The 17,500-nt window shown below is 45.8% G+C and overlaps 1 protein-coding gene across 1 annotated transcript in view; it reads left to right on the top strand.

Annotated features, from left to right (window-relative positions):
* Nucleotides 1-17,500, top strand: part of LOC129823350 (neurobeachin-like) — a 402,752-nt gene that overhangs the window by 127,329 nt on the left and 257,923 nt on the right. Inside the window, exons 2-6 of the mRNA XM_055882274.1 lie at nt 3,949-4,059; nt 7,182-7,302; nt 7,516-7,616; nt 9,255-9,350; nt 10,356-10,477. Coding sequence (XP_055738249.1) covers nt 3,949-4,059; nt 7,182-7,302; nt 7,516-7,616; nt 9,255-9,350; nt 10,356-10,477 — 551 coding nt within the window. The remainder of the gene's footprint in view (nt 1-3,948; nt 4,060-7,181; nt 7,303-7,515; nt 7,617-9,254; nt 9,351-10,355; nt 10,478-17,500) is intronic.

Here is a 17,500-nt window from a genome sequence, read left to right as displayed (position 1 = left end):
TATAAGTACTGAAAATCTTGGTTCTGGTGACTTTTTAAAAGGAAAAAAAAACTCAAATATATAATTTCCACCCCCCAGAAGTGAGCTCAATAACGAATTGGTAAGATGATTATAGTTAAACAGGATGACATTTACATTACATTTAAGTCATTTAGCAGACGCTCTTATCCAGAGCGACTTACAAATTGGAGAGTTCACACATATTCATCCTGGTCCCCCCGTGGGAATTGAACCCTGGTCCCCCCGTGGGAAATGAACCCACAACCCTGGCGTTGGAAGCGCCATGCTCTATCAACTGAGCCACACGGGACCGAAATATGAATTAGAACCCCTTAGTTAATGTTCATCACAAAAGGAGAGGAGCGTTGGAAATCTCTTTCCCAGGTTCTGACAAAAACCTCGTTCTGACATCGTTTACAGCCTTGGTCAGAGCACTTTATTCTGCTGGGCTTTTGGAAAAAGATTTTAACGACGCCCTCCTGTTATTGAGCTCCTTGATGGGGGGGGGTCGCATGCAGGTGGGCTAGATGCTGTCCCTGCAGTCTGATTCTCACGTCTGATTGGACCTGCACTTACAGAGATGATAATAATAAGAGAAGGGAGAGGGACAAAGAGGATCTACTTTCACATTTTAAATGTTCTTACTAGTTTTCATTGCAGAGGTGGAAAAACTACTCATTTGTCATACTTGAGTCAAAGTACAAAGTAAAACTAAATGCTATATATATAATTTTTCTTTAGGAATTTAGTGAAGTGAATGTAGTCAAAAATGTAAAAAAGTAAAGTACAGAAACACACAAAAACGACTTAAGTAGTACTTTAAAGTATTTTTGTTACTGAAGTACTTTAAACCACTGTTGCAGCGAGGTCCCTCTCACAGTTAACGGAAGACACCGGAAAAGTCAGTGTGATTGCTGCCAGCTGGCTAAGGCAGGGGGGGGGGGGGGGGGGGGGGGGGGGGGTAGAGCTAGGCAGGGTACCCCCCCCCCCACTCATCAAACAGCGAGGCCAGATTTGTCATTTCTGTCAGTTGGTCCAACCCCTGAAATGCAACAGCAAGATCACGAACGTTAAAGAAGAGCCAACAGAGTGGTAGGTCAACGGGAAACAGGGCAACACTGGCCTCGACACTGGCCTCGACACCGGCCTCGACACCGGCCTCGACACCGGCCTCGACACCGGCCTCGACACCGGCCTCGACACCGGCCTCAACACTGTTCTCTTCAAAAGATTGTCACTCTCATGCCATACCTTGAATCCTCCAGCTAGCACGTGTTGCTTATAAGAGAGACACTTTTGCAGCACAGCAACCTCTGGTGCTGGCAAGAACTGCCTGGAGAAGAGGGTCAGGTTAAAGGTGTTTATCCTCTCACTAGAGAACACAGCCTGAGGTCCCAACACACTGAAGGCCTGAGGTCCCAACACACTGAAGGCCTGAGGTCCCAACACACTGAAGGCCTGAGGTCCCAACACACTGAAGGCCTGAGGTCCCAACACACTGAAGGCCCCCAGAATCTCCAGGCTACTATTTATTACTACCATTACTACCATTACTACCAGGTTACTACCATTTATACTATAGTTGAAGTGTACCTATGATGAAAATTACAGGCCTCTCTCATCTTTTTAAGTGGGAGAACTTGCACAATTGGTGGCTGACTAAATACTTTATTACCACTGTATATACAGTGTTGTAACAATGTACAAATGGTTAAAGTAGAAAAGGGAAAATAAATAAACATAAATATGGGTTGTATTTACAATGGTGTTTGTTCTTCACTGGTTGCCCTTTTCTTGTGGCAACAGGTCACAAATCTTGCTGCTGTGATGCAACACTGTGGAATTTCACCCAGTAGATATGGGAGTTTATCAAAATTGGGTTTGTTTTCGTATTCTTTGTGGATCTGTGTAATCTGAGGGAAATATGTGTCTCTAATATGGTCATACATTGGGCAGGAGGTTAGGAAGTGCAGCTCAGTTTCCACCTCATTTTGTGGGCAGTGAGCACATAGCCTGTCTTCTCTTGAGAGCCATGTCTGCCTACGGCGGCCTTTCTCAATAGCAAGGCTATGCTCACTGAGTCTGTACATAGTCAAAGCTTTCCTTAAGTTTGGGTCAGTCACAGTGGTCAGGTATTCTGCCACTTTATCTCTCTCTCTGTGTGTCTCTGTGTCTCTCTTTGTCTCTCTCTCTGTGTCATATGTACATATTTCTCTCTCTCATGCTCAGACAAATAGGTCTTAATTGCTTGATTCGGTTACCATGACCAGTGTGTGTGTGTGTGTCCGTGCGCTTTAGCACCATGCCCTATTTCTATACCGACCCAAATGTTTAAAAGGGTTTTCACACCTCTCCTTGTGGAATCCCAGCCGTTCCATGTACCATCAAGCCCTTGATGAGGTGAATCAGTAAATTAGTTCTGGGTTAAACATCTGGGTAAAACATCGGGGTTAAACATCTGGGTAAAACATCGGGGTTAAACATCTGGGTAAAACATCAGGGTTAAACATCAGGGTTAAACATCAGGGTTAAACATCAGGGTAAAACATCAGGGTTAAACATCTGGGTTAAACATCGGGGTTAAACATCGGGGTTAAACATCGGGGTTAAACATCGGGGTTAAACATCGGGGTTAAACATCGGGGTTAAACATCGGGGTTAAACATCGGGGTAAAACATCGGGGTTAAACATCGGGGTAAAACATCGGGGTAAAACATCGGGGTAAAACATCGGGGTTAAACATCGGGGTTAAACATCAGGGTTAAACATCAGGGTTAAACATCTGGGCATCTCAGGGGTTTGAGAACCACTGAGTTAGGAAATATAAACAAGACAGGGACATGTTCCATGAGTCATATTGTTCTTCTTCTGTGGGGAAGCTTCAGCAGAATGGAAAGCATATTTTAGTGTGTCAAGCAGAGCTCTGTTTCTTCTCTCTGTCTCTCTGTCTCTGTCTCTGTCTCTGTCTCTGTCTCTGTCTCTGTCTCTCTCTCTCTCTCTCTCTCTCTCTCTCTCTCTCTCTCTCTCTCTCTCTCTGTCTCTGTCTCTGTCTCTGTCTCTCTCTCTCTCTCTCTCTCTCTCTCTCTCTCTCTCTCTCTCTCTCTCTCTCTCTGTCTCTCTCTGTCTCTCTCTGTCTCTCTCTGTCTCTCTCTGTCTCTCTCTGTCTCTCTCTGTCTCTCTCTGTCTGTCTCTCTGTGTGTGTGTGTTTTTTCAGGAGGCTATCGACGGGCACATTTTCTGCCTGTTGTGTTTTGAGAGTCGATGCATCTCATTCACCTCTTGAGAGGGAGAGGGAGAGGGAGGGAGGGAGGGAGGGAGAGAGGGGGAGAGAGAGAGGGAGAGAGAGAGGGAGAGAGAGAGGGAGAGAGAGAGGGAGAGAGAGAGGGAGAGAGAGAGAGGGAGAGAGAGAGAGGGAGAGAGAGAGAGGGAGAGAGAGAGAGAGAGAGAGAGAGAGAGAGAGACAGAGAGACAGAGAGACAGAGAGACAGAGAGACAGAGAGACAGAGACAGAGACAGAGACAGAGACACAGAGACACAGAGACACAGAGACACAGAGAGACAGAGACACAGAGAGACAGAGAGACAGAGAGACAGAGAGACAGAGAGAGCGACTGACTGAGGCCTGCAGCATTAGAAGGGCTCTTCAAATAGTAATTTCCGTCTATCAGATACTCCTTCCGAAATTGGCACCCTATTGTCTACATAGTGCACTACTTTTGACCAGGGGCCATATGGAAAAGTAGTGCACTAGGAATTGGTTTGGGATGCAAACCCCAGTTCTACTCTCCTCCGCCTAAGAGTTTAAACACTTCACAAAATAATGATTTCCCTTTTCTTCCCTCCCTCTCTCTCTGTCTCTCTCTCTCTCTGTCTCTGTCTCTGTCTCTGTCTCTGTCTCTGTCTCTCTCTCTGTCTCTGTCTCTGTCTCTCTCTCTGTCTCTCTCCAGCTGGTGGGGGGTGAGTTTGACCTGGAGATGAACTTCATCATTCAGGACAGTGAGAGTATCGGCTGTATGGTCGACCTACTGTCTCACTGCGAAGTCACCTGCCAGGCTGAGGTAAGAAATACTATACTATTACAATACATTCTATATACTGTATATATATATAATGGTGCCGGAGGGGATGGCTGCCATTTTACCAACTGTGCTGTTTTGTATTTTGTTTGTAACTTATTTTGTACATAATGTTGCTGCTACCGTCTCTTACGACTGAAAAGATCTTCTGGACATCAGACAAGACTAGACCTGACTAGACCTGACAAGACCTGACTAGACCTGACAAGACCTGACTAGACCTGACTAGACCTGACCTGACTAGACCTGACCTGACTAGAACTGACAAGACCTGACTAGACCTGACTAGACCTGACTAGACCTGACAAGACCTGACTAGACCTGACAAGACCTGACTAGACCTGACAAGATTACTCCCCTCGAACTGGAGAAAGATTTTTTTTCCTTTAATGAATCCGACACAAACGATATTCTGCTCTCCGGAGACCAGGCCCAAATCCCTGTCATTACTGTGAAGAAAAGACGGAGGTTCAGAGAGAGATGGTCAGGGGGCCTTGTGAGGATTCGTAGGCGAGTGATTAAATCACCATTACCATCGATTCTATTGGCCAATCACTGGAGAATAAACTGGATGATCTACGGTTGAGACTATTAACAACTGTAATGTCTTATGTTTCACAGAGTCTTGGCTGAACAACGACACGGATAATATAGAGCTGGCTGGGTTTTCCTATAGAAAAAAAAACTCTAGACCACCTAAACTCCACACACATAGATGCATACAAAGCTCTTCCTCGCCCTCCATTTGACAAATCTGACCATAATTATATCCTCTTCATTCTTGCCTCGCATCTCCCAAAAACGTTTTCAACATACATCTGTAAAATGATAGTCTAGAACCTAAAGCTTTGGTTGTCTTCCTCTCAGGCTTCCATGTCTTCTCCCTGGACCTCCTCAATGTCCACCTCTTGAACATCAGACTCTGAGACCTCGTCTTCACTGTCACTTTCCAACCTTGTTGAGGATGGCTCGTTGTCAGGCTCAAAAAGCCTCAAATTTGCTCGGATGGCCACCAATTTTTCAACCCTTGTATTGGTCAGCCTGTTGCATGTTTTGGTGTGTGTTCCCAAACAAGGACCGGTTGTGCTCTGAGGCGGCTGATGTTGGTGGGATTTGGAGGATGATGGAGGCAACAGGGGAAAGAGCCTCAGATCCACAAAGTCCCTTCCACCAGGTGGCTGATGAGATATGTTGGCACGACTGCCATATTGCATCTCCATCCCAAAGCCCTTGCTTGGAAGTGTACTTCGCCAGACTGCCAAGATACTTGACCTCATCCAGGCCAAGGTGGCGAGACACCGTAGTGATGACACCGTAGGCCTTGTTGATCTCTGCACCAGACAGGATGCTCTTGCCAGTATACTTGGGGTCCAACATGTACACCGCGGCGTGTATTGGCTTCAAGCAGAAGTCTTCACACTTTTGATATTTTTCAGAACTGCAGTTTCCTCTGCTTGGAGCAACAGTGAAGTGGGCAGGGCAGTACAGATTTCTTCTCTTACATCTGCAAGCAGAGTCTGAACATCAGACAGGATGGCATTGTCTCCCTCAATCCGGCCAATGGCTACTGCTATAGGTTTCAGGAGTTTCAGGCTGCTTACCACTCTCTCCCAAAACACATCATCCAGGAGGATCCTTTTGATGGGGCTGTCCATATCGGCAGACTGTGATATGGCCATTTCTTGGAGAGACTCCTTCCCCTCCAGGAGACTGTCAAACATGATGACAACACCACCTCAACGGGTGTTGCTGGGCAGCTTCAATGTGGTGCTCTTATTCTTCTCACTTTGCTTGGTGAGGTAGATTGCTGCTATAACTTGATGACCCTTCACATACCTAACCATTTCCTTGGCTCTCTTGTAGAGTGTATCCATTGTTTTCAGTGCCATGATGTCCTTGAGGAGCAGATTCAATGCATGAGCAGCACAGCCAATGGGTGTGATGTGAGGCTAGGACTCCTCCACTTTAGACCAAGCAGCCTTCATGTTCGCAGCATTGTCTGTCACCAGTGCAAATACCTTCTGTGGTCCAAGGTCATTGATGACTGCCTTCAGCTCATCTGCAATGTAGAGACCGGTGTGTCTGTTGTCCCTTGTGTCTGTGCTCTTGTAGAATACTGGTTGAGGGGTGGAGATGATGTAGTTCATTATTCCTAGCCCATCAGTTCGACCACCCATCAGAGATAATTGCAATACAGTCTGCTTTCTCTATGATTTGCTTGACCTTCAATTGAACTCTGTTGAACTCTGCATCCAGCAAATAAGTAGATAAAGCATGTCTGGTTGGAGTGGTGTATGCTGGGTAAAGAACATTCAGAAATCTCTTCCAATACACATTGCCTGTGAGCATCAGAGGTGAACCAGTTGCATGCTCGAGCAAGACATTCATCAGCATTTCTCTGACTACGTTCCTCCATTGAGTCAAAAACACGTCTGATTCCAGGAAGACCGTGAGCTGTTGCTATCGATAAGGTGTCAGATTAATAATTTTCACCTCGAATAGAAGTAGAGGCACTTTTGTCAGAGGTTGCTTGTTGTGAGCGCTGAGGGAACTTTATGCACTTGGCTAGATGATTCTGCATCTTTGTTGCATTCTTCACATATGATTTGGCACAGTATTTGCAAATGTACACGGCTTTTTCTTCTACATTAGCTGCAGTGAAATGTCTCCACACATCAGATAGTGCCCGTGACATTGTCCTGTAAAGATTTGCAAAAAAAATTGTAAAAAAAACAATACAATTCCATGTACAGATAAATAGTTAAGCAGTGAAGAATACTGTCCGCTAGGGGCAACGCCAGCGCATATTACCATCTAGTAGGCTGGCGGCTTGCTGGTGTGGCGGGGGATAGAGGAAGAGCTTAAAGTGCAAGCTACTGCTCTGAGGATCCCAGTTTCAATCCCAGGGGTGCTAGGTACTCATTTCTTGTCTTTACAATATCCCCTTTCAAATGTTTGTGTTGTGTCACCAGCCCAGGATCAATACTGTCCACTAGGCGCAACGCCAGCGCATATTACCATCTAGTAGGCTGGCGGCTTGCTGGTGTGGCGGGGGATAGAGGAAGAGTGTAACAGAAAAAGTTGTGTCTGTGTTGTGTCACCAGGTGTGGTCCATGTTCACAGCCATCCTGAGGAAGAGTGTGAGGAACCTTCAGACCAGCACAGAGGTGGGACTCATACAACAGGTCCTGTCCAAGCTGAGCTCTGTGGACGACATGATCGCAGGTAGGTACTCTCTCTCTCACGCGCGCGCACACACAGACACACACACACACACACACACACACACACACACACACACACACACACACACACACACACACACACACACACACACACACACACACACACACACACACACACACAGAGCAAGTGTCCTCCAGGTCAAGACCTTACTAGACCTTACAAGACCGTGCGTGCGTGCGTGTGTGTGTGTAGATCTGTTGGTGGATATGCTGGGGGTGATGGCCAGCTACAGTATAACAGTGAAGGAGCTGAAACTACTCTTCAGTATGCTGAGGGGAGACAACGGTATCTGGGTGAGTTAACCTGGGGGAGGGGGAGTTAACCTGGGGGAGGGTGAAGGAGGCAGGGGGAGGGTGAGGGAGGGATCTCTCCTTTATCTCTCCTCCATCTCTCCTCCATCTCTCTTTCATCTCTCCTCCATCTCTCCTCCATCTCTCCTTTATCTCTCCTCCATCTCTCCTCCATCTCTACTCCATCTCTCTTTTATCTCTCCTCCTTTATCTCTCCTTTATCTCTCCTCCATCTCTCCTCCATCTCTCTTTCATCTCTCCTCCATCTCTCCTCCATCTCTCCTTTATCTCTCCTCCATCTCTCCTCCATCTCTACTCCATCTCTCTTTTATCTCTCCTCCTTTATCTCTCCTTCATCTCTCCTCCATCTCTCCTTTATCTCTCCTCCATCTCTCCTTTATCTCTCCTCCATCTCTCCTCCTTCTCTCATCCATCTCTCCTCCATCTCTCCTCCATCTCTATTTCATCTCTCCTCCATCTCTCTTTCATCTCTCCTCCATCTCTCCTCCATCTCTCTCTCTCCATCTCTCTCTCTCCATCTCTCCTCCATCTCTCTCTCTCTCTCTCTCTCTCTCTCTCTCTCTCTTCATCTCTCTCTCTCTCTCTCTCCCTTTCTCCATCTCTCTCCATTTCTCTCTCCATTTCTCCTCCATCTCTCCTCCATCTCTCTTTCATCTCTCCTCCATCTCTCCTCCATCTCTCCTCCATCTCTCCTCCATCTCTCCTTCATCTCTCCTCCATCTCTCCTCCATCTCTCCTCCATCTCTCCTTTATCTCTCCTCCATCTCTCCTTTATCTCTCCTCCATCTCTCCTCCATCTCTATTTCATCTCTCCTCCATCTCTCCTCCATCTCTCCTTTATCTCTCCTCCATCTCTCCTTTATCTCTCCTCCATCTCTCCTTTATCTCTCCTCCATCTCTCCTTTATCTCTCATCCATCTCTCATCCATCTCTCCTTCATCTCTATTCCATCTCTCCGTCATCTTTCCTCCCTCTCCTCTCCGGGGATAGATTTGTTAGGGGGTTTCCAATGGTATTGATAAGGTGTTACCAGAGGCGGGCAGATGTGATTGACGGCTTATTGATCCAATAGGGTTGTTGTAGGGCTGATGATGTCACACTGTGGTATTATTCTATCCTCCTTCAGTGTCTGTGATTTGTTAGGAATGTCACAAACTCCCCTGATTCATCATCATAACTTCCTCCTGTTTCATCCTCTCCCCCTCTTCACCCTGTTCTCCACTCCTCTTTTTCTCCCTCCTCTCCTCCTCTCTTCCCTCTTCTCCCTCTTCTCTCTCCTCTTCTTCTCCCTCTCCACCTCTCCTCCTCCTTTCCTCTCCTTCTCTCCTCCTCTTCACCCTGTTCTCCACTCCTCTTTTTCTCCCTCCTCTCCTCCTCTTCTCCCGCTTCCTCTCCTCTCCACCTCTACTCCCCCCTCCTCTCCTCTCCTCCTCTTCTCCTCCCTCCTCTTCTCCCTCCTCCTCTCCTCCTCTTCTCCCTCCTCCTCTTCCTCTCCCTCTCTCCTCCTCCTTCTCTCATCACTCTCTCCTCTTCCTCACCTCCTCTCCTCTCTCATCACTCTCTTCTTTCTACTTCCTCTCCCCCTCTCCTCCTCTCTCCTCCTCCTCTCTCCTCCTTCAGCCTAGACATTCTATCAAGTTGTTGTCTGTGTTGAACCTGATGCCTCAGAGAAACGGTCCAGACACCTTCTTCAACTTCCCTGGTCGCAGTGCAGCGGTAAGACACACACACCTGTCCGTACACCTGTCTGTACACCTGTCCTTACAACTGTCAGCTCACCTGTCCGCACACCTGTCCTTACACCTGTCTGTACACCTGTCCGCACACCTGTCCGTCCACCTGTCCTTACACCTGTCCTTACACCTGTCTGTACACCTGTCCGCACACCTGCCCGTACACCTGGCCGTACACCTGTCCGTACACCTGCCCGTACACCTGTCCGTACACCTGTCCGTACACCTGTCCGTACACCTGTCCGCACACCTGTCCGTACACCTGTCCGCACACCTGTCCGTACACCTGTCCGTACACCTGCCTGTACCCTTGTCCGTACACCTGTCCGTACACCTGCCTGTACCCTTGTCCGTACACCTGTCCGTATACCTGTCCGCACACCTGTCCGCACACCTGCCCGCACACCTGCCCGCACACCTGTCCGCACACCTGTCCGCACACCTGCCCGCACACCTGCCCGCACACCTGCCCGCACACCTGTCCGCACACCTGTCCGCACACCTGTCCGCACACCTGTCCGTACACCTGTCCGTACACCTGTCCGTACACCTGTCCGTACACCTGTCCGTACACCTGTCCGTACCCCTGTCCGTACACCTGTCCGCACACCTGTCCGCACACCTGTCCGCACACCTGCCCGCACACCTGTCCGTACACCTGTCCGCACACCTGCCCGTACACCTGCCCGTACACCTGTCCATGTTGTGTAGTGATCACCTCCCTTCCATATTTTCTAAGCCAATGAGTCCCGTAATACACACAGACATTCTACACAGAATAGTCATCTTTGCATATAGTTTCACACAGACGAAGAGTCATTTTTTAACCAGGTCAAATAGTCCGTTTTTGGTGCTAGGTTCCCGTCGGTGACTTGATAGACTTGTGATTGTGATTGGCAGATGATGAGTTGTCTGTGATTGTGATTGGTTTATGACGTGTTGTCTGTGATTGTGATTGGCTGATGGTGTGGTCTGTCTCCTCCCCCAGGCCATAGCGTTGCCGCCCATCGCTAAGTGGCCTTACCAGAACGGCTTCACACTCAACACCTGGTTCAGACAAGATCCCCTCAACAACATCAACGTAGACAAGGACAAACCATACCTCTACTGGTGAGAACTACAACCTAACTGCAACTTAAACTAACCTAACTCAACCTTAACGTAGACAAGGACAAACCATACCTCTACTGGTGAGAACTACAACCTAACTGCAACCTAAACTAACCTAACTTAACGTAGACAAGAACAAACCATACCTCTACTGGTGAGAACTACAACCTAACTCAACCTAAACTAACCTAACTCAACCTAACCGCAACCTAAACTAACCTAACTCAACCTCAACCTAAACTAACCTAACTCAACCTCAACCTAAACTAACCTAACTCAACCTCAACCTAAACTAACCTAACTCAACCTAACCGCAACCTAAACTAACCTAACTCAACCTCAACCTAAACTAACCTAATTCAACCTAACTCAACCTAACCGCAACCTAAACTAACCTAACTCAACCTAACCGTAACCTAAACTAACCTAACCTCAACCTCAACCTAAACTAACCTAACCTCAACCTCAACCTATACTAACCTAACTCAACCTCAACCTAAACTAACCTAACCTCAACCTCAACCTATACTAACCTAACTCAACCTCAACCTATACTAACCGAACCTTAACCTAACCGCAACCTAAACTTAACTCAACAGGACCTCAACATAACTCAACCGAACCTCAACATAACTCAACCGAACGTCAACATAACTCAACCAAACTTCAACCGAACCTCAACCTAACCGCAACCTAACCTCAACTAACCGAACCTCAACCTAACCTCAACTAACCAAACCTCAACCTAACCAAACCTCAACCTAAGCTCAACCTAAACTAACCTCAACCTAAACAAACTGACCCTCAACCTAAGCTCAACCTAAACTAACCTCAACCTAAACTAACCGAACCTCAACCTAACCCTAACCTAACTCAACCTAACCATAACCTAAACTAACCGAACCTCAACCTAACCTAACCCTAACCTAACTCAACCTAACCTCAACCTAACTCAGCCGAACCTCAACCCAACCTAACCCTAACCTAAACTAACCGAACCTCAACCTAACTCAGCCGAACCTCAACCTAACCTAACCTAACCCTAACCTAAACTAACCGAACCTCAACCTAACCTCAACCGAACCAAACCTCCACCTAACCTCCACCGAACCTCAACCGAACGTCAACATAACTCAGCCGAACCTCAACCTAACCTAACCTAACCCTAACCTAACTCAACCGAACCTCAACCTAACCTAACCTAACCCTAACCTAACTCAACCGAACCTCAACCTAACCTAACCTAACCCTAACCTAACTCAACCGAACCTCAACCTAACCTAACCTAACCCTAACCTAACTCAACCTAACCTCAACCTAACCCTAACCTAACTCAACCTAACCTCAACCTAACCCTAACCTAACTCAACCTAACCTCAACCTAACCCTAACCTAACTCAACCGAAACTCAACCTAACCTAACCCTAACCTAACTCAACCGAACCTCAACCTAACCTAACCCTAACCTAACTCAACCTAACCTCAACCTAACCCTAACCTAACTCAACCTAACCTCAACCTAACCCTAACCTAACTCAACCTAACCTCAACCTAACCCTAACCTAACTCAATCGAACCTCAACCTAACCTAACCTAACCCTAACGTAACTCAACCTAACCTCAACCTAACCTAACCTAACTCAACCGAACCTCAACCTAACCCTAACCTAACTCAACCTAACCCTAACCTAACTCAACCGAACCTCAACCTAACCTAACCTAACCCTAACCTAACTCAACCTAACCTCAACCTAACCCTAACCTAACTCAACCTAACCTCAACCTAACCCTAACCTAACTCAACCTAACCTCAACCTAACCCTAACCTAACTCAATCGAACCTCAACCTAACCTAACCTAACCCTAACCTAACTCAACCTAACCTCAACCTAACCCTAACCTAACTCAACCGAACCTCAACCTAACCCTAACCTAACTCAACCTAACCTCAACCTAACCCTAACCTAACCTCAACCTAACCCTAACCTAACTCAACCGAACCTCAACCTAACCCTAACCTAACTCAACCTAACCTCAACCTAACCCTAACCTAACCTCAACCTAACCCTAACCTAACTCAACCTAATCCTAACCTAACCTCAACCTAACCCTAACCTAAGCTACTGTAGATTGTATTTTAGTTACACTGTTTGTAGATTGATCTAATATCTCTGTACTGATCCTGTGTAGATTCTCCCGGTGTCCATACGTATAATATATCTACTGTGTAGATTCTCCCGGTGTCCATACGTATAATATATCTACTGTGTAGATTCTCCCGGTGTCCATACGTATAATATATCTCCTGTGTAGATTCTCCCGGTGTCCATACGTATAATATATCTACTGTGTAGATTCTCCCGGTGTCCATACGTATAATATATCTACTGTGTAGATTCTCCCGGTGTCCATACGTATAATATATCTACTGTGTAGATTCTCCCGGTGTCCATACGTATAATATATCTACTGTGTAGATTCTCCCGGTGTCCATACGTATAATATATCTACTGTGTAGATTCTCCCGGTGTCCATACGTATAATATATCTCCTGTGTAGATTCTCCCGATGTCCATACGTATAATATATCTACTGTGTAGATTCTCCCGGTGTCCATACGTATAATATATCTACTGTGTAGATTCTCCCGGTGTCCATACGTATAATATATCTACTGTGTAGATTCTCCCGGTGTCCATACGTATAATATATCTACTGTGTAGATTCTCCCGGTGTCCATACGTATAATATATCTACTGTGTAGATTCTACCGGTGTCCATACGTATAATATATCTACTGTGTAGATTCTCCCGGTGTCCATACGTATAATATATCTACTGTGTAGATTCTCCCGGTGTCCATACGTATAATATATCTCCTGTGTAGATTCTCCCGGTGTCCATACGTATAATATATCTACTGTGTAGATTCTCCCGGTGTCCATACGTATAATATATCTACTGTGTAGATTCTACCGGTGTCCATACGTATAATATATCTACTGTGTAGATTCTCCCGGTGTCCATACGTATAATATATCTACTGTGTAGATTCTCCCGGTGTCCATACGTATAATATATCTACTGTGTAGATTCTCCCGGTGTCCATACGTATAATATATCTACTGTGTAGATTCTCCCGGTGTCCATACGTATAATATATCTACTGTGTAGATTCTCCCGGTGTCCATACGTATAATATATCTACTGTGTAGATTCTCCCGGTGTCCATACGTATAATATATCTACTGTGTAGATTCTCCCGGTGTCCATACGTATAATATATCTACTGTGTAGATTCTCCCGGTGTCCATACGTATAATATATCTACTGTGTAGATTCTCCCGGTGTCCATACGTATAATATATCTACTGTGTAGATTCTCCCGGTGTCCATACGTATAATATATCTCCTGTGTAGACTACATACATGTATACAGTTGAAGTCGGAAGTTTACATACACCTTAGCCAAATACATTTAAACTCAGTTTTTCACAATTCCTGACATTTAATCTGAGTAAAAATTCCCTGTTTTAGGTCAGTTAGGATCACCACTTTATTTTAAGAATGTGAAATGTCAGAATAATAGTAGAGAGAATGATTTATTTCAGCTTTTGTTTCTTTCATCACATTCCAAGTGGGTCAGAAGTTTACATACACTCAATTAGTATTTGGTAGTATTGCCTTTAAATTGTTTAACTTGGGTCAAATGTTTCGGGTAGCCTTCCACAAGATTTCCACAATAAGTCGGGTGAATTTTGGCCCATTCTTCCTGACAGAGCTGGTGTAACTGAGTCAGGTTTGTAGGCCTCCTCGCTCGGACACACTTTTTCAGTTCTGTCCACAAATGTTCAACAGGATTGAGGTCAGGGCTTTGTGATGGCCACTCCAATACCTTGACTTTGTTGTCCTTAAGCCATTTTGCCACAACTTTGGGAGTATGGTTGGGGTCATTGTCCATTTGGAAGACCCATTTGCGACCAAGCTTTAACTTCCTGACTGATGTCTTGAGATGTTGCTTCAATATATCCACATAATTTTCCATTCTCATGAAGCCATCTATTTTGTGAAGTGCACCAGACCCTCCTGCAGCAAAGCACCCCCACAACACGAATCCAATTTGTAAGTCGCTCTGGATAAGAGCGTCTGCTAAATGACTTAAATGTCAAATGTTAAATGTAAATGATGCTGCCACCCCCGTACTTCACGGTTGGGATGGTGTTCTTCAGCTTGCAAGCATCCCCCTATTTCCTCCAAATTTAACAATGGTCATTATGGCCAAACAGTTCTATTTTTGTTTCATCAGACCAGAGGACATTTCTCCAAAAAGTACGATCTTTGTCCCCATGTGCAGTTGCAAACCGTAGTCTGGCGGTTTTGGAGCAGTGGCTTCTTCCTTGCTGAGCGGCCTTTCAGGTTATGTCGATATAGGAATCGTTTTACTGTGGATATAGATACTTTTGTACCTGTTTCCTCCAGCATCTTCACAAGTTCCTTTGCTGTTGTTCTGGGATTGATTTACACTTTTAGCACCAAAGTACGTTCATCTCTAGGAGACAGAACACGTCTCCTTCCTGAGCGGTATGACAGTAGATTAAGAAAAACATTAGTGGTAAATGTCAGATGAGTCCATTAGTGATCGGGCAGTTGTTTGGACGCCTCGGCCCAGGCCTCGAGGGGGAAGGGGGGGTGGGGGGGGGCTCGCTGTGAGACAACGTTAGTGGTAGCTGTTAGCCACAGTCACGCTTCATTAGCTATGACCTTTCATTACAGCTACCTCTCACTCTCGTTCAGTCTCTCTCGCTCAAGCCTCGAGCCTCACATGCTCACAGAAATCTCTGTTTGAGTTTATTGACAGACAGACAGACAGTGTTCTCTCTAGTGGTCCTGCAGTGGTCCTGCAGACAGACAGACAGACAGACAGTGTTCTCTCTAGTGGTCCTACAGACAGACAGACAGACAGACAGACAGACAGACAGACAGACAGACAGACAGACAGACAGTGTTCTCTCTAGTGGTCCTGCAGACAGACAGACAGACAGACAGACAGACAGACAGACAGACAGACAGACAGACAGACAGACAGACAGACAGTGTTCTCTCTAGTGGTCCTACAGACAGACAGACAGACAGACAGACAGACAGACAGACAGACAGACAGACAGTGTTCTCTCTAGTGGTCCTACAGACAGACAGACAGACAGACAGACAGACAGACAGACAGACAGACAGACAGACAGACAGTGTTCTCTCTAGTGGTCCTGCAGACAGACAGACAGACAGACAGACAGACAGTGTTCTCTCTAGTGGTCCTACAGACAGACAGACAGACAGACAGACAGACAGACAGACAGACAGACAGACAGTGTTCTCTCTAGTGGTCCTGCAGACAGACAGACAGACAGACAGACAGACAGACAGACAGACAGTGTTCTCTCTAGTGGTCCTACAGACAGACTAGATTATAGCCGGTAGTTACTACAGTAGATTATAACAGGTAGTTACTACAGTAGATTATAACAGGTAGTTACTATAGTAGATTATAGCCGGTAGTTACTACAGTAGATTATAACAGGTAGTTACTACAGTAGATTATAACAGGTAGTTACTACAGTAGATTATAACAGGTAGTTACTACAGTAGATTATAGCCGGTAGTTACTATAGTAGATTATAACAGGTAGTTACTACAGTAGATTATAACAGGTAGTTACTACAGTAGATTATAACAGGTAGTTACTACAGTAGATTATAGCCGGTAGTTACTACAGTAGATTATAACAGGTAGTTACTATAGTAGATTATAACAGGTAGTTACTACAGTAGATTATAGCCGGTAGTTACTATAGTAGATTATAACAGGTAGTTACTACAGTAGATTATAGCCGGTAGTTACTATAGTAGATTATAACAGGTAGTTACTATAGTAGATTATAACAGGTAGTTACTACAGTAGATTATAGCAGGTAGTTACTACAGTAGATTATAGCCGGTAGTTACTACAGTAGATTATAACAGGTAGTTACTACAGTAGATTATAGCCGGTAGTTACTACAGTAGATTATAACAGGTAGTTACTATAGTAGATTATAACAGGTAGTTACTATAGTAGATTATAACAGGTAGTTACTATAGTAGATTATAGCCGGTAGTTACTACAGTGGCTCCTGAATTATGGTCAAACAATGACATTGAACATGCCCCATCGTTACAGGAACCTCCTGTAACTAGTTTGATGAACATCGCAGGCTGTCAATGTATAATATTCAAAGTGAACATCATTCAGCAGACAGTGGGCTTTGCCTCCACCCAGAGAGTGTTGTCAGAGTGTCCTAAATGGGTCCGTAGACAGCCCTCTCTGCACATAGCACTGGTTGTGACCATAGAAAATACAATTGAACAGATAGGCCCTATTCCAAATTGAAAGCCGTGTTCCACGAAGAGATGGCTGCCATTTTGAAACCTGTAAATCTAAACTTTGTAAAAAGCTATTATAGAACGAAGCGTTGATCTGTGTGTTCCGTATCCCAGCATTACCTGCTCCAGATGACATCATCCCAGGGGATGAGCCCTGACCGTCGCCGGGAGAGAGCTTGTAATCCCGTCTCCCTGGTAACCACCCATTGTCATGGTGACAGCTGAGCTCTCTGAGAAGGGTAGAGAGAGCTGCTGTGTGGGATTGGAGAGGACAGGAGGGGGAGGGGAGGCCCTGCTGTGGCCTGACTGATAACCCCAGAGTCTTAACACCCTTCCCCAGCAGCTCCTAGTAATTTATCCCCCTGTCTGACACGGGCCTCCACACCCCATCACCCCTGGAGACGACACAGCAATACACTGGCTGTATACGCAGGGGGAATTGCCTTGACACAGATGTAGACTTAGGCCTGTTTGAAGTGTGCTGAAGGTCGAGATGGGGGCTGATACTAGTGTTAGGCTGTCTTAACATGACCTCTTCATGACCTCTTGTTTCATCTGAAGGGTTGACGATGTGTGTTATGTTTTGGGGGAGGGTGTAAATTGATTG

This window comes from Salvelinus fontinalis, chromosome 25 (genome assembly GCF_029448725.1).
Source record: "Salvelinus fontinalis isolate EN_2023a chromosome 25, ASM2944872v1, whole genome shotgun sequence".
In the NCBI taxonomy this organism is placed as follows: domain Eukaryota; kingdom Metazoa; phylum Chordata; class Actinopteri; order Salmoniformes; family Salmonidae; genus Salvelinus; species Salvelinus fontinalis.
Note: the sequence above shows the minus strand (reverse complement) of the source record. Positions and strands in the feature narration are given on the sequence as shown.